This window comes from Peromyscus maniculatus, chromosome 23 (genome assembly GCF_049852395.1).
Source record: "Peromyscus maniculatus bairdii isolate BWxNUB_F1_BW_parent chromosome 23, HU_Pman_BW_mat_3.1, whole genome shotgun sequence".
Lineage (NCBI taxonomy): Eukaryota > Metazoa > Chordata > Mammalia > Rodentia > Cricetidae > Peromyscus > Peromyscus maniculatus.
The window spans coordinates 43,334,030-43,359,689 of NC_134874.1; the positions used below are offsets into that span (position 1 = coordinate 43,334,030).

Sequence of the window (25,660 nt, forward strand, 5' to 3'; positions counted from 1 at the left end):
AAGGTAAAACCATAGACTGCTCGGAGGAAGCTGTGAGATCCCTTTAATATCGGCCTGACTTCAGTCGGCAGAGATACTTAATCAAGACGCCCAGAGTGCTGGCAGAAAGAGAAAATCGATACCCTGGACTGCAATTAAAATGAAAAACGCCTGTTCACCTGCAGACACAGCGGCAGTGACAAGAGTGGACAGGCATGCCACAGGTGAAGAGGGTCCTATCTCCCCACCAGGGGTCATGCCCAGAATCCCTTCTCCCGAGGGAAAGTTGAGAGGCCAAAGAACTGGAGTGTTGGTGTGAATCTAGAGGATGGGGACGGCCCCGTGCTCCTGGCAGCATGCACGCTGCACCCTCACCTGGTCCTCGGGTGGCAGGTGGTCTGCCAACCCAAGGATGCCCATGGTCACGCAGGCCAGAGCTGTCAGTCATAGCACTCCCTGTGTTCGAGTATATGCACAAAAGCAGCAATTCACTCGCATGGTAGAACACTGACATGCAATGGAAAAATCTAGCAACTTCAGCTCCACACAAGAGCAACACAAATCTCACTGAGGATAACAGAAACCAGACAGGAAAAACAGGGGCCCTGTGACTCCATTAATGTCAGTCCACAGCTGGGCATGCTCAAAGTCAGGAGGGGGTGGGTCCCCTGGGAGTAAGGGGGGCACAAGGTCGCTGGGGGCAGGTAGCAGCAGCCTGCCTCAGTCTGTCTTGCACTGCTATGTTCATGTGCAGCCTTCAGCACAAAACTTGCTGGGGAGGAGAAAAGCACACGGCAGAGCAAGGGCACAATGGCCGCAAGTGCCTGGTGCCATGTTCCAAAATACGGCACCGCACCAGCCACACCGGGGAAGGCCAAAGTGCACCAGAGGAAAATGGATGGGCGCATCACGGTATATTCACCCCAGGACCACACAAGTGGCCAGTGAGTGAGCTCTATCAGCGAGGACAGACCTCCAAAGCCAAGACGCCCCAGACACTGTGCAGCAGTCAAGCACACATGGGAACTGAACAAGGAACACACACATCCTGAGCACACACAGTCACCTACAGAGCCCTGCTATTTCCCCCCACTGCCTAGCTGGGGAATCTGCTCCTCACAGAGCTCTTGCTGCGTTTCCTCCCCAGGGAACCCCCCAGTTAGTTCACAGTCACTCTGCCTCTAGAACGTCCTTCACAAGCATGTGCCATGATGGAAAGGGTGTGAGGGCAGGGCAGAGGGGGCGCTGGAGTCCCCCGATTCACCATCTGTGCAGGTGAGTAGGAGGGGGTCTGGTGACCCAGGGAGCCCCCACTGGCATTGGGGCTCATCTGCACACATGCCCTTCCCAGTGCTGTGCCTGCCAGGGAGGTCTCCAATAGAAAACTGGCGATGCTGGGTACATGTATAATAAACAGGAATGAGTGGACATCAGTTTCCTTTATTGTGTATGAATACAGGAATGCGTGTGGCCTCTGACCTCGTGACAATATTTCAGCAGGGAGAAACTCAAGTTGTTCCAAAGCAAATACTCGGCAAGAAGGGCTGCATGAGCCTCTGCCTCAGCACCACACCCTTGGACATGGTGCCCATTTCCTGCCCATAGTCCTCTCAGGGCCACGGAACCCACAACTGCCTGTGGTCTCCACCCCTCCACAGGAGCAGTCTGTAAATCATACTGCAGGGTAGGAATGGAGGGACCTCACCAGGCCTCAGGGATGACCAGAATCCCTCCTATCTGCTGGTAGCTCACAGGAACACTAAAATGTGGCAGGCACTGTGGACAAGCTGGCTGGCTACTGGCATCTGGGGACTGATGCCATGTTAGCTCCACTGCTATGGGTGGTACTTCGTGGCACAGTGCCAGCGTGCTCACGATCCTGCCACAGCAGAGACAGTGGGCACCTGAGGTCTGTGGAGAGTCCTGCCTCAGAGGACATTTCACAGGAGGGAACAGCTCAGCCTCCCAGCAAGCACGAAGGACAGACAAGCCCTCACCTCCCAAGAAACTTCCTCCAAGAACATGCTCACAGCTATGCGGGCAGAGCAAGCAGAAAACATTCCCCATTCAGAGTGCCCCGTCCAGGGCTGTGGAAACGGCTGGATTGGGAAATGACATGTCCGCCTTGCAAGCTTGAAGACCTGAGTCAGAACCCAAGAATCCATATAAAAAGCCAGATGCAATGGTTCATGTTGGGGAGGCTGAGACAAGAGGCTCCCTGGGACTCGCCACCAAGTCAAGCCTATTTGGTAAGTTCCAGGCAAATGACAGCCTCTGTCTCGAAAGACAAGGGCTCCCAGGGTGAGGGTACTACACCACCAAGCCTGACAATCTGTGCTGATCCTACATGGGAAGAGAGAGCCAGTTCCTACAAGTTGTCTTCTGATTTCCACACACGTGTGTATGTGTACACACACACACACACATACACACACACACACACACATGTCTAGGCCTACTAAAACAATTTGAGGGGTCCTGAGACAGGACACCACCATGACAACTAAATATCCTCTTCAGCTACCATGTAACAATGACGGGACTGGTCACCAAAGGCCCAGCACGCCACACCTTTCTAGTGACTGCTCCCCTGGGGATTTGGGGGACCAAACAGGAAAAGTAGAAGGCTTTCTTTCACTAAAAAAAATAAAATTTTGCTTACATTCTATAAATATGATTCTGCAACTATGGTGTAGAATATTAGTGCACACTGGAAATAGCGTGTCTCAAATAGGAAAATGGTTTGTGTTCACCAAGTGCCAGAAGCCAATTTTCAATTGCTTAAAATAGTCCTGATATTTTACCAAGGTAATTATACTCTTAGCTATCAGTAACAATTAACTCCTTAGACTAGAGCCGCTTAATAAAGGTCTCGAGACAAAACTGCGCATGTCAAGCACCATAAACTGAACTGGGAAGCAGGCAAAGAGGCCCTTGGAGGGGATGCCAAGGCAGAGTGCCACAGCCAGTTCCAGGACCATGCAGATGACAGGACCCACATGCTCCCCTCGGGGCGGGGTGGGAGGGGTGAGCTGGAGGTACACAGAGGCATGGTCAGACAGATGAGAGCAGTTCTCGAGACAGGCCTACCAGCAGCTTTCACAGGGACGGTGAAGAGTGAACACTCCCCCACCACAGGTAAGCCAGCCTGAAGTCCAAGATAGCCAGCCAGGCTCTTAGGAGGCAGGCACCAGCAGGAGTCATTATACCATGCCCATGAAATCATGTGACAATGCCCTTGGTGCCTCACCAGAGCAGCCTAATGAATAGTTTCATCATGCCGGCTAGCTAGCAAGTCAAACTCCCAGGGTTAGGAAGGCAATGGGTTATCGATTCTATCTCGGAGGGACAGCTGGTATAGATAATCAGTCAGTGTTAGGTAATCAATAGCCACCTTCTCGCTCACTCAGAGTGAGGCCAGCAGTGCGGCATGGGTCAGAGTGAGGCCAGTTTGAACCAGAAAGCCATCAGCTTTCCATCTTCAGAGAGGAGTGGAAATTTCCTGACCTGGGAGCACCTGGTGGGAACAGCAAGGACGCCCACATGGGACAGCAGGCACAAGCCCCACAAGATCTGTTCCGGGCACCAGGAGAGCTCAGCAGAGGCCACACTGCATCAGCTCCGTCGCCAGCAATCCCACTACCACCTAAGCCCCAAGCCTGAATGAAGCCCAAACAGCCACCAAGTTCACACCAGCTCCGGTGACACAGCCCAGCCTACAACAGCCATGGGATAAACCCAACTGACCAAAAAAAAATCCCAACCACAGGAGCATACACATTTGGGAATGCCACAGAACCGAGTCCACAAATGTACCCAGACCACATGGGTGCACACATTTGGGAATGCCACAGAACTCAGTCCACAAAGGTACCCGGACCACATGGGTGCACACCTGTGGGAACACACACCCAGATCAGATCACCGACTTCTCCAGAAAGCAGACAAAACAGCTGTTCCCCCCACCCCCAGAGCAGTTTCTCCAAGGAGCCAGAAGGCTGTGACAGGTGGACAAACTTCGGAAATCAAGAGACTGGGAGCCTCTCTATCAGGCTGGCTGGGATGGGCAAGGCAGGTCGGAAGCATGGAACAGGTATGTGCTGACTCAAGTGTCGTGTCCCCGTCCCCCCCCCCCCCCCCCCCGGACAATTCACAGGCAGCTTCATCTCCTGGGCCCCCACTGCAGAGCCTCCCTGGGCAGGGACCTCACTGTTGGGCTTGCAGGATGCTTCAGATAGCTTCTTCAAAATGCCTGTGTGGAACTCCACAGTGCATCAGAAGGAGCCCAGGACCATCCCACTGAGCTGACTCTTGCAGCATCTGGGCAATGATGTTGAGATCATAGGGAGAAGTTAGCACTGACCTCTCTATCTTCATTACACAGTAAGTCTGGAGGTTCTGGGTCATAGAACACAAGCATGTTGCCCACTAAGAAAGTCACCAAGCAGGTCCCCTCCCCACCCCACTCTCTGAGATTTCCCACAGCCAGCTCTGTCTTCTCATGCCGCCAGCACAGGGGCATCCTGTACCAGCCCACAGTGGTGAGCTGCCCACGGGCCAGCAGACCAGGACATCCACCACCTTCCGCCTCCATGTCTCTGCGTGTGGGCATCAACATTGGCTCTGTGACAGCCTTCTTCCCTGAACCATGGCTCTGTGGAGATGGGGCCAGCTCTCCTCACATGCTCTGGTAAACAGTAAATCCTCTGGGTCTTTGCTTAAGCCTCACATCCGACAGCTCCTCCCACGTCAGTGAGCACAGTGGTGTTTGTCTTTGTCACGGCTGGTGAGTGTGTGGCTGCGTGCTTTGCCTCGTTCCCAGTGCACTGTCAAGCCTGAGGGCCGTGACCACATATTCCCGTCACATGGGCTCCACACTGACAGGCGCTGGACAGGAAAGGATGATGTTGAGGCCCAGAAGAGGAGCCAAGCCAACATGCCGAGCACCTTCTCAGCCAAAGGACAATGCTGGGACTAAGCTGCTAGTTCCACTAGGACACTCTAGCCACCTCTCTTTCTGGGCCACCTGCAGGGACCCAGGGGCCGAAGAGAGGGCTCAGCCTGTCCCTGGGAAGAAGTGTTTGAGGCCAACACAAATGTCAGCTCTCCTTTTCCGAGACACTGGGGGACTGGCACGAGGCTCTCAGGGGTAGTTGTGAGACTGCCGTGGGAAGAGGGAAATGGCTCGCGTGGTAGCAGCATCCTAACCTAGAGACACCAGTCAGGGTTCCGAGTGACACCACCAAGCACCGAGCTGGTCACACATACCCTGGATCTTCTGGGTGCACCAACTTCTTAGGCCTCGTGCCTACACTCCATCAAGGTGAGGGTGGCCTCCACCCAGCAAGCTGGACTCCCTACTCTTATGCAGCCAGGGACAGATCCAATTTATCCTTCCTTGTGCTCCGAAAGCCAAGAGTTATTAGATGTTCTAAATAACACTCATTAGGAACTTCCATTCACACTTGAAGACATCAGAAAGCCTTTGGGCCACAAGTCTGAGAGAGGCTGGGCACTAGGCAGAGCACACCACTCTGCTGGGAAGCACATCATTTGCTTTGTCACCTGAAGACAGGTGGCCATCCTCAGGCCACGCCGGAAGAAGCCCACTCCAGCTTCCCCTGTTCTGCAGGCAGCAAAGGACAGGAAAGCTGACAACCCAGAGGAGGCCAGCTTACAGGAACACGCCCCTGGGGAACTGCACCAGCCCAGGCCAGGACCCACAGGGAAAGTGAATCTGGAGACTGGTTTTCATCTTGCTGTTTTGAGAGGGTCGAGGCACAGAGGCCAAGCTGGCCTTCAATCCACACCTCCCTTCCTGCATCAGTCTCCTAAATTCTAGAATTATGATTGTATGCTGCCACTCTGGCCTCTAAATGACTCTTTGTGCCATTCAAAAGACTGTACTCAGATCTGGACTAAGAGCTCACAGTGCCTAACTGCACTGTGCCTGGCCTCTGTGGCCCAGCGGATGTGGGATACCTGCTGGAGATGTGAGGAATGGACCACAGGCAAGAACATGCAGTTTCACAGAGGTCTGGATAAAGACAGGCAGTCAGAGAGAAAAGGCCAGGCATGGGTGTGGCGGAACCTGGCCACGCTGGGTGAACTGTACCTTGGTCAGCAGCACATTGCGCTTCTGGAGCCTTCTGGCCAGCGCCTCATGTGTCTCCCGCTTCTTCCTCTCCTCCAGCAGCTGCGCACTGACCTGCCGGACCTCATCCTGGAGCTGCTGCTGGGCCTTCTCCAGACCCCGGGCACTGCACAGAAGACAAGAGATAGAGCCATGAGGCCTGACATGCCCATCCCCCAGGACTGAGGACACACCCCCCACTGTGTACCCCACAGGGGCGTCCTAAAATAGAGCTGCACGTGCAAACACCTCGCTGCCTGCCGTTTCCTTGCTCCTGAATAGCTACTTAGTGCCTTTCAGGAGGTTCTGGATTTCAAAGACACCCAGGGTGATCCCAGAACACGGTGCGAGGGGAGGGAAGTGCAACTCCACACACAATGGGAAAGATTGTCAGCCACAGGCGCTTCAGGACGGCACTTCTGAATGAGCTAAATTGCCAGCGCAAGCACTTCCCATGTGAGTGAGTCACAGTCGGCACAGATGTGCAGCACGGGGGGGGGGGGGGGGGGGGGTGCGGAGCACAGCTCCCACAGCAGGCCCTGGGCCTGAAGACTTTCTGAAGGAGAAAGTGCTGCCTCACGCTGGGTGCTAGGCATGCCCTGTGAAGACAGATGCCAGGACATCCTCAGGCGATGGATTCTGACCTCCTCTACTTTCCCTTTCTCTACGTATGTATTTCTGCAGTACAGGAGATTGAAGCCAGAGCCTTCAGCATACTAAAAAGACCTTTGTCACTGAGCCATGCTCTCAGTCTCTCACTAGGGAGTTGTAGGCAAGTTCTCTACCACTGAGCCACACCCCAGCCCCTCACTGGGGGATTCTAGGCAGGGGCTCTACCACTGAGCCACACCCCAGCCCCTCACTGGGGGATTCTAGGCAGGTTCTCTACCACTGAGCCACAGCCCAGCCCCTCACTGGGGGATTCTAGGCAGAGGCTCTACCACTGAGCCACAGCCCAGCCCCTCACTGGGGGATTCTAGGCAGGTGCTCTACCACTGAGCCACAGCCCAGCCCCTCACTGGGGGATTTTAGGCAGGGGCTCTACCACTGAGCCACACCCCAGCCCCTCACTGGGGGATTCTAGGCAGGTTCTCTACCACTGAGCCACAGCCCAGCCCCTCACTGGGGGATTCTAGGCAGGTGCTCTACCACTGAGCCACACCCCAGCCCCTCACTGGGGGATTCTAGGCAGGTTCTCACCACTGAGCCACACCCCAGCCCCTCACTGGGGGATTCTAGGCAGGTTCTCACCACTGAGCCACACCCCAGCCCCTCACTGGGGGATTCTAGGCAGGGGCTCTACCACTGAGCCACACCCCAGCCCCTCACTGGGGGATTCTAGGCAGGTTCTCACCACTGAACCACACCCCAGCCCCTCACTGGGGGATTCTAGGCAGGTGCTCTATCACTGAGCCACACCCCAGCACCTCACTGGGGGATTCTAGACAGGTGCTCTATCACTGAGCCACACCCCAGCACCTCACTGGGGTATTCTAGACAGGTCCTCTTAAGACAGTATCTCACTAAGTTTCCAAGGCTGAACCTGAGTTTGTCATCTCCTGCTTCAGTCTCCTGAGAAACCAGGGTTACAGAGTGTATCACCAAGCCTGGCCTCCCTTTATGATCCATGCTTTCCTGTTGCATCCCTGGGGCTCCCCTGGCTCGGTCACTGCCTCCCCTGTGTCATCACAACGGCCCTCTGTAGTCAGTTGTCTCTACCAACTTCAGAGGCCCAGGTCTCTGGACTGAGGCATCTAGGGGCGGTTGGCCACGGCCAGGCTGACCCAAAGCATCTTGGCAAAGACCCTCAGTAACACCCTTGCTACCTCTCCACCCCACCAGTCCCACAGCTGCCGGTGTAGCCTTTGTTGCCACTGGTCCTTCACAGGACACAGCATGCCACAGAAGAGCAAGGGCAAGGGTCTCATTAAGTCACGTGCCCTGGGCTCCATCCCATCCTTACGACTGCACTGGAGAAGGACAGGGCCAGCAGAGAGAACCAGAGCGGATGACAGGAGTGGTCAGGAAGATGACCAGCCCTGCCACCAAGGCGGCACGCTGCAGGCTGTATGACGCCCCGAGGGCCACAGCAGAGACCCTTTCCCAAACAGAGTTCTGAATAAACTCTCAGAAACTAGAACCTGGGGGCTGGGGAGGTGGAGCAGTTGGCAGATACTTGCTTTACAAACACGAGCACCTGAGTTTAGATCGCCAGCACCTACACAATGAGATAGGTGTGGCAGTACACACCTGTAAGCCAGCTTGCAGGCCAGCTCTCTAGACTACTTGATCATGTCCCAGGACAATGAAGGACCTTGTCTCACGCCAAAGGTGGATGGTGCCTAAGAACTGACATTGGAGGTTATCCTCCGATCTCCACATATGTGCCCTGCATGTGTGAACCCACACAAAGATAGTCAGGCAAGCAGGCGCGCGCGCGCACACACACACACACACACACACACACACACACACACACACACACACACACACACCCTAATATATAAACAAGGCCTCGGGTCAGGATTCTGTTATCAGGTAACATCTGCAACACTCATGCAAAGTGACCATGACCAGAACATTGCAGCTACTTTGAAAATGTACAAACTGGGGGTGGGGCCTGCAAGAGACACCTGCAGCTCAGATCACTCCTGCATCCAATTATTTTTGTTTGCTTTGATTACACCATTTCAAGAAAACCTGAATTCACAAGGGCGGCAGATAACGCTTCTGTCAGGTGGACACCCCTGCAAATATGTCTATGTCACATCTGAGTGAATACAGGGGTTTGTAAATCATAACTTAGTAAAATCATTTAAACAAGCTAAAGTCTAATTTGAAAGTGAATCAATGTGTCACACATTTATGAAACTTCAGCAGGGGCCTGTGATGCCCTTGGTCCTCCTGCAAAATGTCAAAGGGAACCCTGCTCTGGGTCATCAACAGAACCACAGAACACAGAGCCAACCAAGTGACATCAAGGACACTGGCTCAGCTTCAATTGTGCAAACTCAGGAATCCTCGTGCCTGTCCCCTACCCCACAGAGAAAGCAGCCGGCTGCCACCTGCACCCTAGGTGCATCACAACCCCAAATGTGAAGCAATAGCTAATATTCATAGGAAACAGACATATAAAGAGGCTATTTTGAGTTCCAGTTCAATTGAAAACTATTCATAGACCAATTTAATAATCAAGGACTGTGAAATCGACTCTTGAATCGTTGAATTCAGGTGGGGAGGTTCACAAGCGCCTTAAATCACTGCTCCAAAGTGGGTAATTTAATTAGAACGGCAGCATTTGCTCTGCTACTTCAGAGCCAAGCACACAAAGACAGACACGTGGCAATGCAACTTTCTGGGTGACTGGCCCACAGGCAGGGTGGGACTGGGGGTTTGGGACCACTCTGAGAAGCTGTCCTCAGCATGCGGTTCAGGTGAGTCTTGCAGGAAGACTTCCAAATCCAAGGTTGGAACTTGGGGACAGCAGTCCCCCATAGCTCCCCAGGGTCTTGCCCAGGCCGCACCCAGCAGCAGGGCTGAAGAGCAGGACATTTGCCTGAGGTCTGAGCCAGCTACCCACCTCCACTCTGCAGATAGGCTCTGCTACCTAAGAAGGCAAAGACACAGTTACACAATCTCAGTCCTGTACCTAGGTCACAGTGTGGAACACCACACCCACTGTAAGCCATGTACAGAGATGTGTGTACCATGGAACCATGGGAGAGGGTGGGGTCTCAGGGGTGTGGGGAGGCCTCGAGTTGTCAAATTTCAGATTATAAAGAAAACTCTTGTCTCTCCCTCCCCACAGCACTCCTTCCCAAGAAGAAAAGATTTCCCTCAGGAATATTAGGTGTGTGACCCAAGGCCTCATAGATGCCACTGATCTACAGCCTCAATCCACAACCCTCATCATTCTCATAACCTCCTGCCCTGCATAAAGACCCTCTGTGTTCGTCTGTGCACACCAGAGGTCCATGTCAGGATGTCTCCCTCAATCTCTCTCTACTTTATTCACTTTATTTTTTGAGACAGGGTCTCTTACTGAACCTGTAGCTCACTGTTTTGACCAGGCTAGCTAGGAAATGGGGCCTAGAATCTGTCTGGCTCTGCCTAACACAGGTACACCACTGTGCCCAGCTCTATGTGGGCTCTGGGGACCCAAATTCAGGTCCTCGTGGTTGCATAGGAGGCGCTTTACTCAATGAGCCATCTCCCCAGTCCCCATACTCTCCCTTATTAGCAAAACACGTTCCATCTGCTGTGGGGGGCAAAACCAAATGTCCGAGGAATGCATGGTCCTACAGAAGATGCCCGGGCAGCAGGCAAGACTGCAGACCAGCAGGCCATAAGGTCAGTGACCAAGGCAGAACACGTTCCCAGGTTCCTAGGCTGTAAATTGCAGTTGAGAGCATGTCAGAGAGAGGGCGCTCCAGAGCACCATTTGCAGAACTTCGGTGAAGCCCTGAGCACCAAGATCAACAGGCTGGGATCCTCCACGCTCCGCCCACACACACCCGGTGCAAGGCTCACTAACATAAGGTGCTGCTAAACAGGCATAAACCACCCACCAGGAGACTTGCAGGGGAGGAAGAGCTCACACTAACAGGAAACAGCAAGGCCTTCTGAGACTGCAGGACCAGTACCTAGGCGGGGAGAGTGCACTGGCAGGGGCTGGTTGAGTGCAGCAGCCATCACAGACCCGATTCAGATGGTGTGTGGAGGGAAGCAGATGGGGAGCCCTCAGACCTGCTCGCTCTTCAGGCACCTGCCACAGGCTAACTAGGTGCCAAACTAGGTGCAGCCGGCGTGGCAAACATGGGCTGCAGGTCCAAGCACCACAGAGCTGAGCCACTGTTGCCTAAGTGGCGATGGCAGAGGGCGACGCCAGTGATGGAAGGAACTAAAGCCTGCAGGCACAGGAGAAGACGTGTGTGGGACACTCGAGACAGAGGACCCATGGCTCTTATATCCAGCATACGCTCACTCTGGGTTCAAGTGGGAGTCGGCTACGGGGCTCAGAGTCCTTGGCCAGGAGGCAGTGAGGAACTGAGGAACAAGAGCAAGTAGAAAACCCCTCAAAAGGAAGGAAGAAAGGGACCCAGAAGCCCTTCCACCTGCTCCTTGGGCTACAGAGCTGAGTAGAAGGTGGGATGGTCTCCGATGGGCAAGAGTCTAGAAGTGCTGGGTTCTGCTTAGAAATGCACAGCAGTGTGGAAGCAGGAGGATGCTCCCCATTCAGAAGCCGGGTCCATGGAGGGGACAGACTGGCAAGCTCCTGGGCAGGTCCCATGGAGAGGACACGGACCTGCAGACAAAACCAGCACAGCAGTACAGGGGTGCAATACAATGTCCAAACAGGCTCTGGGCGCTCGCTCACAGCCCGCTTCTCAAGCCATGCCTACCAGATGGCCCTAGACACCCAGGCATGCCAGAATAGAGATGCAGGCCTCCTCAAGTTGACATGGACCTCAAGCTGAAGGGGACCTCTGACGCTGTGCCCATGGGCCCCATGAGAGCCTCAACAGCTGGAAGAATTTGAGCCACCTCATCCTAACACAGATCCCCATCAGTTCCTAGGATTGCTGGTTCTCTCCTGCCCTCCCTTCACCCCCCAGGGAGGTTCTCTCCATTCAACTCGAGCCTTTCTTCCAAGGAAGAGAAGAGAAAGCTCATAAAAAATTAAAGCTCTCGCTCCACAGCGCGCTGAACTCTGAGGGCAGCGGCATTTCCACGAACCTCTGGGACTTCAGAGCGAAGCTCTTGGTGCTTCAAGGAGAAGCTGAGCGTGTTTATCGATCGCTGCCTTTCTGAGGCACATCTGCTGAGAGAGTGAGTCCAAGCCTTTGAGAGCCATCTTTGGATGTGGCGGGCCACTGCCGCTCACTTTCATGTGAGCTTCGTCAGAAACCCAGGCCTAAGAATATCTACTTTCAAGGAACTAGGCAAGGCCAGGAGACATTGCAGAGCGGCAGGGGACATTTTAACAACCTTCTCCAAGACACCAAGACCATGCTCTTTCAGCTCTCCTGGCCTGACCTAGTGTTTCAGAGCCCCGGGGCCTGTCTTCCTCAGCTCGAACCCAGCACCCACACTCATGAGGCAAGAAAAACATGCCTGTATCATCAGACCCTGTGGGGCCCCAAACACCGTGGCACCATGCAGCGGTTCTGAGAAGAGCCATGCTTAGTGCCCAGATGAGAGAGCAAAGGCCACGTACCAAGTCAAGGTACGTCAGACACATTGTGTGGTGAGTTGTCATACGATGTTGAGCTCACCGAGAAGCTGGCTCTGGCAGCAGGGTTGGCCCTCCCTCATCTCAGACCCAAGCATGTCTATCTGCAAGTCCCTTGGAGGCCTCCTGCCTGGGCTGGCCCACCTAACCCTGTGACAGAAGAGCAGTTCCAGGGTAAAAATGTCACAACCTTGAAAACAGCTGGAACCATTTTCAACACAGGCCACCAGTGTTCACCCTGGGATATAAAAGTCCCTGCAGAGGGGGAGAGGAGCTACAAGTTCAGCCACGGGAGCTCGGCCATGGAGAAAAGGCTCAGTGGGGAACTCCAGCTGCCTCAACTTCCCCTAATTGGTGTCTGCTGGCTGGATGCTACACATACTCTCAATTGGATAATGTTTGTTATCTAGCTATACATCACCTATTACTTGCTTCTTTTTTTTTTTTTTAACATCGGCTTGCTATATACTTAATAAAGTCGCTCATTCAAAACCACACTGCATAGAACGCAGTACTGGAGCGCCGCCTGGTGCAGAAACATGGAGTGTTCATGTGCCTCCACGTCATGGACAAACCCAGGTTCTAAGTAAAAAACAAAACCACGAACCACTGAGGGCTGGTGATGCAGCTCAATGTGCAGAATGTTCCCTAGCGTGCCCAAAGTCCTGGGCTCCCCAGCACTGCACACAGGTGTAGAGTGAGATGCCCGTGACCCTGGCACCGACCACATGGACACGAGCGGTCTGAATCCAGATCAGCCTTGGCTATGTAGCAAATTCAAGGTGAGCCTAGGCTACATGAGATCCTATCTAAAAAATAAGAAGCTGGGCGGTGGTGCTGCACACCTTTAATCCCTCTGGAGGCAGAGGCAGGTGGATCTCTGAGTTGGAGACCAATCTCGTCTACAGAGTGAGTTTCAGGACAGCCAGGGCTGCACAGATAAGAACATCTTTGAGGTATGGCATCTCTGCGGAGGACTGAAGGTCACTGTGAAGCCCTAATCCCCCACTTGCTGGTGTTGGGAGGAGCCTGGACAGTGAGGGGAGAGCTCTCAGGTTGGGATGAGAAGCCTTGGATGAACCCCTCAGGAGCTGACACCAAGCAGAACAGCAGCCCTCCTCAGACACCCACCCACCAGCACTGGGCCCTCAACCCTGACTCCAGAACCATAGGAAGACAAGACTGCAATTTAGGGGCCCGGACTACAGCAGAGCTGGGACAGGAGCCCAGACTCCCTGGGATAACCCCTGCTCTGTCACACTTGAGGGCAAGTGTCACACAGAGGGCCACCTCAGAGCCTTTCTAGTGGCAGCCCAAAGCAGTCTGATGACACACGAACAGTGGGGGTTTCCTACAGGCTATGATCATAGAATCCCCATGTGCATGGTGGGTTTGTGTAATTCATCTCTTCCATGAGGTTAAGAAAACACTAATAAAGTTTTATTCAAACCCTCCAGCACCTTTATTCTTGGAGGGCTGATGAGCGCAGATCAGAGCCTGCTAACACAAATGATTTCTAACCTTGGGCTTTGTGAATGAGTCAATGCAGACCTAAGCCGCTGAATCACCTCTGTGAAACCACTGTGTCTGCACCAGGACAACTGGATGCTTGCCCTGCCTGGCCTCTGGGCATGATGCCTGGCACAGCACTGACCTAAGACATCCTGGTCAGGAGGAACTAAGCCATCGCCTATAGGTCCCAGATCACCACTCCTATGCCAAGAGGAAATGTGCAAGAGTGCGGATCTCCACAGCTGAGGCCTCCATGCCATGCGCACAGAGCAGAAATAGGTCAGCATGCCCCTGCTTCCTCCTAGCCCTTTGGGGAGTCTCTATAAGCTGAAAGAAAATTCCAGAGATCTGATTGTACAGTGAATGAAGAATTAACAGGGACCACCCAGAGGCAGGATGGGTTAGAGCCACAGCCCCAGAAATGGATGGCCAGCAGAGGGCCAGCTGATCAGCCAATAACTCAGCCCTACAGTCTGTATCAGGCCCCATTCCTAGGGCCGGGAAAGGGCCAGCCATGCTATTGGGGCAAGCCCTGACAGGGCCAAAGGGTGTCAAGATGTAGTAGTCAGCAAGTAGCTACCCACCAGACAGTGAACATCACGCTGCTCTCCAACTGTGTGAGATCACGGGCCCTGTCTGCCCACAGAGCTTTGTGACAAGGATACTCACAGACACACAGACACACAGACACACAGAAGGGAGAGCGGTGGTGCTGGGGAGCCCCTTCTGAGGAGAGGCCAGAGGAGCAGAAACAGAGGAGAAAGAAGTGGGGCTTTACAAAAGACAAACAGAATAGAAGCAACTGGAAACCTTGCACTCAGGGCCACCCTAGGTGGGAGGCTGATGGGTAAGAATCTCACAACAGGCTAAGTTACCACTCAGGAGGACCCTCCAAACAGCATGGCTGACGACCAGACTCCTGGTGATTCAGGCTTATTTCTAGTAGGCGTGGCCTGAGGGGAAAAAGCCAACAGATGGAGAGCTACATATGAAACAGAAGGTGTGGAAGAAATACATGCAAGTTAGTCAGATCTCCCCACCACATACATGCGCGTACACACACACACACACACACACACACACACACACACACACACACACACACACACACCAGACAGCCAGGGATGGAACTGTCACACTCTTGGTGGTCACTGGTTGTATATTCCTAGCTACCTCCTAGAAAGGTATTCCGTTTCTAAAAGACGTTCAACAAAGAACAAAGACCCCAGCACCGAGTACAGAGTACTTACAAGCACTACCAGCAGCAGGGCGAAGCGGCCACACCTCTATTACTGAGTCTGCAGACAGAGCTAGGATGTCCTGTGTTGTCCCTGAGTCTTTACCAAAGGGCAAGACCCTGCTGCTGGAGGAATGCTCCTGGCACACTCTGGGGGGTCTCCAATGGACCCCGAGGGCGTTGAGATGTGAAACAAGCCTCAAGGAGGCCACGTCAGCATGTCTAGCCTGAGCCAAGAGGTTGCTCTGGAATTTTTAGGAGAGGCAAGGATGAGAAATATAGGAGGAAACAAGTGGCAGCCCTCCCTGGTCATCTGCAGTGGGGCAGCCTGCAAACACAAAAAGTCAACGTTTCCCCAGCATCCTTGACAACAGGGCTCAGCATTGCACAGAGCTCATGTATTCTACATCAATTCCATTGCTTCAAAACCTCAAGCTTTATTACACAGTTTTTGGCACCTACTCACCCTACCCCCCAACCCCCCAAAAAATCACAAAACCACCAAATTGTAGAGACAAACTAGAAAATGGGGGAAAGAGATTTAAGGAATTACCAACCAAAGGCCCAGCTGAGGAAGCCAAGGAAGAAGCCGCCTGGTCTCTGGCCACTGGGCACAGAGCCTCTGATGAGGCGATTCCTAACATCTCATCAATTCAATCACCAAATTCAATTTGCATCCCCAGATAAACAGAGGCCACCAGTAAATACTCTCATCTGACCTTGAAATGTGAGAAGGAAAATCTCCTCTCACAATTTCAATTTGCTCCCGACCATAAAGAATAATCCAATTTGACTGATCAGTTACCAACCTGCAGCCTCCCAGGTGGGGCAGAACCCCTGCAGGCCGCTGAGTCTCGGCTGATGGTGCAGAGATGGAGGGAGGGCAGGTCATCCAACTTTTGAGATAGAGGGTGTAAAGAGAAACTTGCGACAGCTAGAGGGCTGGGGACCGGCCTGCACAGCACACACAGCTCTTGGCTGTTGACTCACAGGGCCCTTGGTACTCTCTGTGGCACTGAAAACGGCTATAAAAAACCCAACGTTAGAAATGGTTAAGCAAGGGGTAGTGCTCTTGCAGATGATCTAAGTTCCGTTCCCAGCACCCATAACAGACGGCTCACAACTGCCTGTGACTTTCCAGCTCCAGGAGATCCATCCACCACCCTCCTCTGGCCTCCACAGGCACCTGCACTCAGTCACTCATACCCACCCCACCCCCAGAGACAGTATAAAATAATACAGTCCTTTAAAAAGCCAGAGAAGTTGTGGCTGACACAGTGTGTGTTGGGTAGGAGGGCACTCTCACGCACGCACGTCACTTCAGCCTTAACATGACTGGAGCAGAGCTGGGTGCAGTGGCCTTTAGGAGAGTGGGACAAACTGGCAAAGCTAGGCAGGAGCTCAGCCCAAGCCCTGCTCTTCCTTTTGTGCCTCCATTCAGCACACAGCCTTCCTTCTCTTTGCACAGTCTGCTGGGTCCCAGCCACACACAGCATGGACTGTTGTGCTGGGGCTGCTTTCCTCTGACAGGTGGGCTGACAAGCAGACACCTTGATCTCCCATGCCCTTCACAGAGAAGGGCTGCTGACCACTGGCCTACACCAACAGTTCACTTCTGAAACTCGGGAGAATTAAAACACAAATGCACACTCACACCCACAGACCCACTGATGACCTAGCTCAACCCTGCTTGGCTCCTTGGCATGTACCAACAGCTTCAGAAGCTCCTATGGGTCTGACCCAGCCACAGGCTCTGCAGATGCATGATTCCAACCAAATGCAACACCCGCTGCAGACTGGGGGCGCAGCTCCACTCAATGCTAGAGCAGCTGCGTGGCATATACAAGGCCCTGACACTCTCCACAGACACTCTCCACAGGTAGGCCGGTAGATGCATGACAGAAATATAGATGATGGATGAATGGATGGACAAACGGGAGGGCGGGAGGACAGACAGAGGGAAGTAATAGATCACTCCTAGTTCCCTTCACACCTGGGACCGACCTCCTTATAAGAAAACCAATGAGGGCAGGAAAGATACTCAGTGGTTAAAAGGGCTTCCTGCTCTTGCAGGGTACTTGGGTTGAGATCCCAGCAACACATAGTGCTGTTTACAAACTGCTTTAAGTCCCCATTCTAGGGGACCTCATGGCTGGCTACCTCTGGGCTCTTGCATGTATGTAGTGCTCAGATATATACATATACTCAAGCACGGATTCAAACACATAAAATTTTAAAAATAAATAAATCAAAAAAAAAAAAAAAAAAAAAAGAGCCAGGGGTTGGTGACACACATCTTTAATCCCAGAACTCAGGAGACAGAAGCAGATAGATCTTTGTGAGTTCGAGGTCAGCCCCATCCACCGAGCAAGTTCTGGGACAGCCAGGGCCACACAGATAAACAGAGAAACCCAGTCTCAAAAAAACACAGGAAGGAACGAATGAACGAAGAAAGAAAAAAAAAAAACAAGAAAGGGAAGGAAGAAAGGGAGGGGGGAGGGAGGGAGGGAGGGAGGGAGGGAGGGAGGGAGGAAGGAAGGAAGGAAGGAAGGAAGGAAGGAAGGAAGGAAGGAAGGAAGGAAGGAAGGAAGGAAGGAAGGAAGGAAGGAATCCCGATGAGCCTCTATGAAGTCTACTTCCACACACAAACAGGACTCAGAGCAGCCCTGGGCCCCGCCCACGTCCACTGCCAGCACACTGAGGAGCCGCAGGAATCACACTGAGGACTGCCCCTCACTTCCACAAAGGCCTGGGGGCACAGGGGGACTCATTTCTTCCAAAAGCACCCCAGGCACCCTTCTAAGGAGGGCAGTGTCTTCACCCTGTGTTCCAACAGCAGACACAGATGCTCACCCCTTCACACTGCTCCCATGGGGACATTGTTCCCAGGTGCTGTGGCTGGAACGTGAGCTACACCTCAGGGTGGTAAGTGCTTGGCTGTCTCCCACACTCTCCCACACCCTAGTCTTCTGAAATACAGACTCTATGTACCACACTGAACCCACACTCTGAGAAATTAGGTGCAGGAGGATGGGAGAAACCCCAGTCTGGGAGGGAGGGAAGGAAGGAAAGGAGAAGGAGGGGGGAAGGAAAGAAGGAGGGGGGCACAATGGAGCCACCATGAAGGACTGAACAGCAGCAGGAAAGAGAGGGTCTCTAGAAGGTCCTGTGGCTCCTGAAAGACAAGGCCACTGGCCACGGTAAGGCAGGGTCTCTGCACCGGGCTCCTTCTTATCTAGATCCCCAGCTCCGGTGAAGTCCACCAAGTTCTCTCCCACCACCTTCCAAAGGCGCCATCTCCGGACACCAGCTCACTCTACCTGTGCCACCGTTTGTGCCAACAAGTCTGGGGGGGGTAGGCGAGGGGTGCTGGGGGAGAACTTGTACAGGCTGAAGGAGGAACAGGAGAGATGGGCCTGCCTGGACCTGAGGGAACTCCTAAACTCTTACCTAAGGCAAGCAGTCTCTCCTACAGGCTGGCTAGGCTACTCCTGTGCCAGCAGCATGGAGGCCTCTCTCCCTCATTCCCTCCCTCTTGGCAGCAGCTCAGGCCTCCTTGGTGCACCCCTCCAGTTACCACATAACCAGGGGCCCTGGGAAATCACATCCACAATGTCCCCAGAGTCCAACAACATAGGACATGCATGGGGAGGTGGGGAGCATAGAATCCTGCCATGGCCTAGAAATGCCCTGCGTCACGCAAGGATGCATGGGGTTGGCAGCCGAGGGTCAGGTGCAGTGTGGACAGACCTTTAAGAGGTGGCCTAGTAGGAATCTTTAAGGAGCACACCCTCACAGGGGACTATAACACTCTGCTTGCTCGCGCTCGCTCTCTCTGTCTCTCTCTCTGTCTCTCTCTCTGTCTCTCTCTCTGTCTCTCTCTCTATCTCTCTGTCTCTCTCTCTCTCTGTCTCTCTCTCTCTCTCTCTCTCTCTCTCTCTCTCTCTCTCTCTCTCTCTCTCTCTCTCTCTCTCTCTCCTTGGCTTCTGGCATAAATAGTCTTGCTTCACCCAATAATGCATGCCATCACCAGAGACTCAAAGTCATGAAGCTGTGGCCAACTGTGGGCTGCAACCTCCAAAACTGAGCCAAATAACCTTTTTCTTTGTTATATAGCCTGCCTCGGGTATTTTACTGTACTGACGGATAACTGTAAATGTAGATGTAAAGAGGAGAATGTGGACCATGGACCAATGTGAAAATATGAATGATTGTGTGCCTACCGTTAAGTGTGTGTATGTGTAACGCAGGAGGTGAGAAGGCCCAGGAGAGCTTGACTGGAGTGCTTATAAACACAGTGACTTCAGCTACCACCCTGGAGGTCATCCAAAGCACAGAGCTGAGCCTCACCTCCCAGTCCATTCCCATGTCCAAGGACAAGGAAAAGGGGCACAGGTCACAGTGCATGACCAGGCCAAGGAGAGAGGATCCTGAGGGGTGAGGATCTGGGTGTGGGCCTAATTGAGATTGTGAGTCAAATCAGACAAGCGTTTAGGAGATGAGACAGAATAATCTCAGCAATGTCTCTCTCTCTCACTCTCTTCAGAATCACCGGGCAGCCCAATTAGCAGTTCTGATGCTGAGGTTCCTGGTGTAGCACGGTCGATAGCGGCCCGCTGGCCAGCATGGCCTGAGCGCCCACACCAGACGCACCATCAATCGACACCTGGGCTCCATTATAATCCCTGCAGCTGCCTTGGTGGTGCCTGATTAATAAAACCCATTCTAGTGTTTATTCTCCCATTGATTTCCCTGTCCTCGGCCCGAAGCCCAAAGTCAATAACCAGTTGGGTGAGGCAACTTCTCTGGGCCTCTGCTGTCTCTCCATGGGCAAGAAGCATCATCTGCACCTGTCAATCATCTGTCTTGGCACAAGGACCACTGAGGGGCAGAGCTATCTAAGCATTCATGGGACGTCAGGCTTAAATGCTGTCACTGATTAATAAAGAGACATCTCCAAAGCGTTCCCCAGGCTGAGAAGTGTAGCCAAGAGGAGAAAATGAGTTTGAGACTCCCCAGTGTCCTGTCTGTCCACCACTCTGTGGAGGGCTGGGGACAGGCAGGCACTTGCTGACCGATGGCTATGTCAACATGGCCACTCTTTTATTAATCTCACCTCTTCTCCCCCTAGGCTTGGGCTTGGAGAGTTGACACTTGGCTTGAGAAATGCCAGCTCTAAGCAGTTTATTTCCTCTTGAACTTTAAGAGCTGACTGAGACAGAAATGACCTTTAAAAGGCAGGGTTAGAGCTTGTCGGGGCTGGCGGGGTACTCTTCTACGTACACAATGTGAGAGGGCCGTTGGTTCCACCAGCGTGATTGGTGACCCTGGGCTCGGAAGGGAGACATCACGACAGGTGGGTTGGAAGAACAGGTCCAAGGTGGCCAGGCTGGGTGATGGTCAGGAGCCTCCAAACTTGCACATGGGCCCCAGAGTGAAGGCTGGAGAGGCTCGGTGTCGACAAGGGCTAAGCAGCACACGGAGAGTAGGAACCTGGCCCACATCACTGGCTGGTAGCTGGCAGGCCATACATAAAGAAGGCTATCTACTCTAATCTTCCCAGGGAAGCCCACTGAGAGGAAGCCGGGCTGTTCCCAGCACCCTGTAGGGGCTCCGTTCCAGCCTTCCATCAATTCCATGGGTCACTTTTCCAGTGTTTCCAGGGAATCTGCTGATTATGGTTTGGCACTAAGTATTCTCTGGCCCTGGGACTCTGCAGTGCCCTTGGTGACAGTGAAGACTGTGACCCAGAGCCAAGAGGGAGGGTTGAATGAGAAAGGCAGAAAGCCCGGGAAAGGGAGCAGGCTTGCCTGGAAGAAGCGTCACCAGGAGGTCGTTAAGAAAGCAAGTCCCGATCACTGTCAGCAGTGGACATCCCCACTGGAAGGAGAGAGCATGGCCCAAAGGGCCCCAGCCTGATGAGGGTTCACAACAGAGCAACCATGCACATGGCTCCAGAAGAGGCTGTGTAGCCAAGAGTCCTAATCTGGGGCAGAGAACTCAGCAGCCCTGGCCAGCCCCTACTCCTGGCAAGGACCACAGGCAGAGACTTCAGCCCCAGAGCAGTCAACTGGGGTCAGAGGCAGTCTGAGAATTAGTGTGGAGGTAGGCCGTCTCTGCATGGATCTACATTAAGGTCACTATCCTGAAGCAAATGAACAGCAGGCCACCTGTGCCCCCCAAATGGTGAGTCTATGGTAACAGGGCTGGACATAGGCAGTTGTGAGCATTCGGCATATCGGAAGGTTCGTGTTCTGAAGGTCTATGGAAGACACCAGAGGGCAGTTGCAAGATACAGGTCTGAGTGACCCTGCAGACAATCACAGCTATGCAAAGTACATCTTCAGCGACAGAGAGGCCTGTGACCTTCGAGCACTAGTGGAGATCTGCAGGGTGAGGAGCTGGGGGTGGGGGTGGGGTGGTCAGGGCTGTATGGTGTGCCCAGGTGCTGAGTGGGGCTTGGGTGGTGCTCCTGCATTCTCCCACACACCGGCCTGGACAGAGCAGCGCGGAGCTGGGTGGCTGCGCTGAGCAGATCCCTCACCAGGCCCATCTGCTGAGTGCAGATTAGAGGCAGGAAATGCAGCTCAGAGAGCAGGAGCCAGAAAACACATTTCCTGAGCCATTGTGTGACTCCACCGCTCCTGACGGTGCCACTCAATCAGCAGTGCGCAGCGAGTTTAATAACGTTCTTAGAAGACACTCAGAACTGACCTCAGACCTTTGAATATCTACTCCCCAAACTTCCCGTCCTGGTACCTGGAGCTCTGGAGGCCCAGGGCTGCCCTTGCAGGCTGGAGATCATTGCTAATACAGGGCAGAGGGAAGGTGTAATGCACAGTACACTGTAAACTACCATGTGCTGTTTGAGCTCACTGAAAGCCGGATCTGTGGGACCACCTTCCCCACTTCGGACCCAAGCAGGACCGTCTCAAAGTGTCCTCTAAGACCCCTTGCCCTGGCACCAGCTGTCCTTCCTGGCTTTGTAATGGAGAGACAGAGAACAATAAAAGAGCCCACGAGTAAAAACATCACCTTCTTGATAACCAGGAGCTGAACCACTTCCAACAGACATTACTATTATGTATCCCACGGCATAAAAATGCCTGCAATGGAAATCCTGGTTATTTTATCCACATTCCTCCTCCTTCTGTGTTTATCTCCCTTCCCCTCTCTTTTCCCACTCTCCCCTATCGCTCCCCAACCCCAGGAATCAAGCAAGTATCACCAACCTAACAGATGACCAAACAGACTGCAAACTAAAACTAATCAGAAGATAAAGAGGGATGCTTCATTCTAATCAAGGGAACAACTTTCATTTGCAAGTGGTTATCAATTGAAAACAGTTTCTGGGTTCAGGATGGAGGCATGTGTCCACTTCTTTCAGCTCTAGGCCCCTCTAGGTCTGGGCAGACCAGTGCAGCCCTGGCACAAACCTTTAGCTCCAGTTCTCAAAAGACAAAAGCAATCGGATCACTATGGGCCAGTCTGGTCTACACAGCAAGTTCCAGGACAGCCAAGGCAACATAGTGAGATTTTGTCTCAAAAATAAAAACAAAAATCAATTTTTATTTTTTCCCTTTTTTATTTTATTGAAAATAGATCATTTTCTCGTATAATATATATCCTGATTATAGTTTCTCCTCCTCTTACTCCTCCCAAATCCTCTCAACCTCTCCTCCCCTCTGGATCCACTCCTTTTCTGTGCCTCATTAGAAAAGAACAGGCTTCTAAAGATAATAACAAAACATAACACAATAAAATATAAGATGAAGTAAAAAAAAAAATGCCTACAGTGAAAACAAGAAGCCAGAAGCTCTTCATAGAAGAAAGCTCAACTGAAACTCTGCCTGCCTCAACTTTCCCAGCTGTCTCTGCTGATGTTGTAGGACCCGTATTTGAAGATATTTCCTCTGTACTCTCCAGCAGGCTACTCCAGCCATCTCTGCTGGATGATGTAAGTGCCTGGTGTGATCATCTTTTGCTTTCTGTCTGCTACTTGCTATTCTGTCTTTTACTTTTGCTGGCTACAACTGAAAATGTGGGCTGGAGAGCAGGCTCAGAGGTTAAGAGCACTGGCTGCACTTGCAGAGAGGACCTGATCAGTTCAGTTCCCAGCACCCACATAGTGGCTCACAACCATCTGTAACTTCAGATCCAGAGGATTCAATGCCTCTTCTGACCTCTGTGGGCTTCTGAACATATGTGATGTACACAATACACTTGAACACACATATATACACATAAAGTAAGTATTTTTTAAATACTGAAAACGTGGCTCTCACATCATTTTCCAGACACTACAGAACAAAAAGGCACGGTCATCACCAACACTTCTGAAGATGAAGGCCATCTTCCCATCTTCACTTCTGGCCATACCATCTCCCTTAATTCTGCCCAAGTTAAGTGGTGTGGTCCATCCCAAAGAGGAAGAGCTGACAGGAGGAGGGGTCCCAAGCAGGGGCACTAGGGACCTTCACTGAAGACAGCAGCTGAGAGGAGAGGGCAGTCCTTGGTATGTGTCACCTGTGCAATGTCCCCACAGGCTTGCCTGTTTGAGCACTCGGTCCAGCTGATGGGTGGTGCCGTTTTATACATTACAGCCCGAACTGATCTGTTCCTGACCCACTGAGATGTACTGAAGCAGGTGTCACAACCCTGCTGCCTCAGCTGTGTGTAGCCAACTCTCAGGGCCTCCCTGCCATGGTGGACCACACCCTCTCAAACGGTGACCTAACTAAACCCCAACTCCTGGAAGTTGCCTTTCTCCAGGAGTTTTACACATCAGTGAGGAAAGTAACTAATGTAATTCAGTACAGAAAACAACGTGGAATCCACAGAAAAGAAGCGAATTGACACCACCCCACCCCCAGCTCTGGGGCAAGAGAGAGCTGCCTCAGCCTCCCATGGGAAGACAGCTGCAGAATGTGAGCTGGACAGAGCCTGCCACAGCCTTGCGCTTGCCTTTCCACACGCCAGTAACAGGTTTCTGTGGCATGTGAGCTGCCCCGACTAATGCAGACAAAAAGACTGCAACATGGGGCTGGCAGCAAACGACACGATGGACGATTTTAGACATAAAAGTCACAGTCACGGAAGGGGAGATTGCAGAAGGAAGCCTTAATGACCTAAGGGGGAAAAGGCCTCTCTGTACCCACGGGAAACCAAAGCACCAGCAAAACGTGGCTGCACAAGACGCAAGACCCGATGCCCGGAAGATCAGCATGTACTCCTACAGAGGGAGAGGTCAAATGGGAAAGAACCGGGGGGGGGGGGGGGGGGGGGGGGGGGCACGGCCTGCCGTCCCAGCACTCAGGAGGCTGAGTCAGGAGGATTGAGAGTTTGAGACCAGCCTGGGGTACTCAGTAAGACCTGTTCTCAAAAAGGGAAGCAGATCGTATTCTGAGGCAAAATATTAAATTTGGGGACAGAAAAATAGCCCAAGATTAGAACTAGAAAGTGAAACAGATGGACTGAGAGTGCACAGGACAGCTGAGTGGCAGTGAGCACATGCACGCTACACAATGGATCTCAGGAGGAAGCAAATCCAACCACACCAGGCCTCTCCCACTCACTGCCCAGACTTAGTTGTGGCTATGTGGCAGTCCAATGGTACACATGGACAAATCACAAATTCTCCTGAGTTAACTCCCAGCAACCATTGGTGCCAGTCAAAGACACAGGTGTGTGGGTCCTCACATGACCTTGCACAAATATACTCACACTGTAACTCATAAAGGTCAAGATCCAGCACTGACCCAGATATCTAAGAGCAGGGGACAGATATGCAAACTCCAGAGAACAGTGTCAAGGACTGTCACTCAACACAGAAGGACAATGGGCCAACCCTATTTCAATGCATAAGCAACCTCAGCCAAGAATGTTTGGGCTCACTCATTCTGTGGGGTCCTATCAGAACCCATTGTTTCTTTCTGGTGTGACACATGAAGATGTGTGAAATTCAAAAACAGGGGCCACACACTGGGGTATGGGAGGCACAGCAACAGCCATGTCTGTAGCTACAGTTTTCCTGCCTTGCCCACAGTCAGGACAAATCTTTGTCACCCGCCAGTCTCACAGCCGCTCAGACCCAACCAAGTAAACACAGAGACTTATATTGCTTACAAACTGTACGGCCGTGGCAGGCTTCTTGCTAATTGTTCTTATAGCTTAAATTCATCCATTTCCATAAATCTATACCTTGCCACGTGGCTCGTGGCTTACCGGCATCTTCACATGCTTCTTGTCCTGGCGGCGTGTCTCCTTCTGCCTTCCTGTTCTTTCTTTTCTCCTCTCTGTTAGTCCCGCCTATACTTCCTGTCTAGCCACTGGCCAATCAGTGTTATATTTATTGACCAATCAGAGCAACACATTTGCCATACAGAACATCCCACAGCACACCTCCACCTGGGGACACAGGCAGAGCCCACTCTGAGGCATGGCCATGATCTGCATGTGACCTGGAATATACTGACCCATTGGGGATGCCAACAAGTCCTTCAAGGAATGTTGAAGGCATTCTACCTCATGGAAACAAGACTTTACTAAGGTACTGGGTTGCTGGCGT

General features: G+C 52.6%; 1 protein-coding gene across 2 annotated transcripts in view; it reads right to left on the reverse strand.

Moving 5' to 3' along the window:
* Positions 1–25,660, reverse strand: part of Mad1l1 (mitotic arrest deficient 1 like 1) — a 326,218-nt gene that overhangs the window by 178,599 nt on the left and 121,959 nt on the right. For both annotated transcript variants that reach the window (XM_006991094.4, XM_076560966.1), the window contains exon 11: positions 6,095–6,239. In XM_006991094.4, the coding sequence (XP_006991156.1) occupies positions 6,095–6,239 (145 nt within the window). The remainder of the gene's footprint in view (positions 1–6,094; positions 6,240–25,660) is intronic.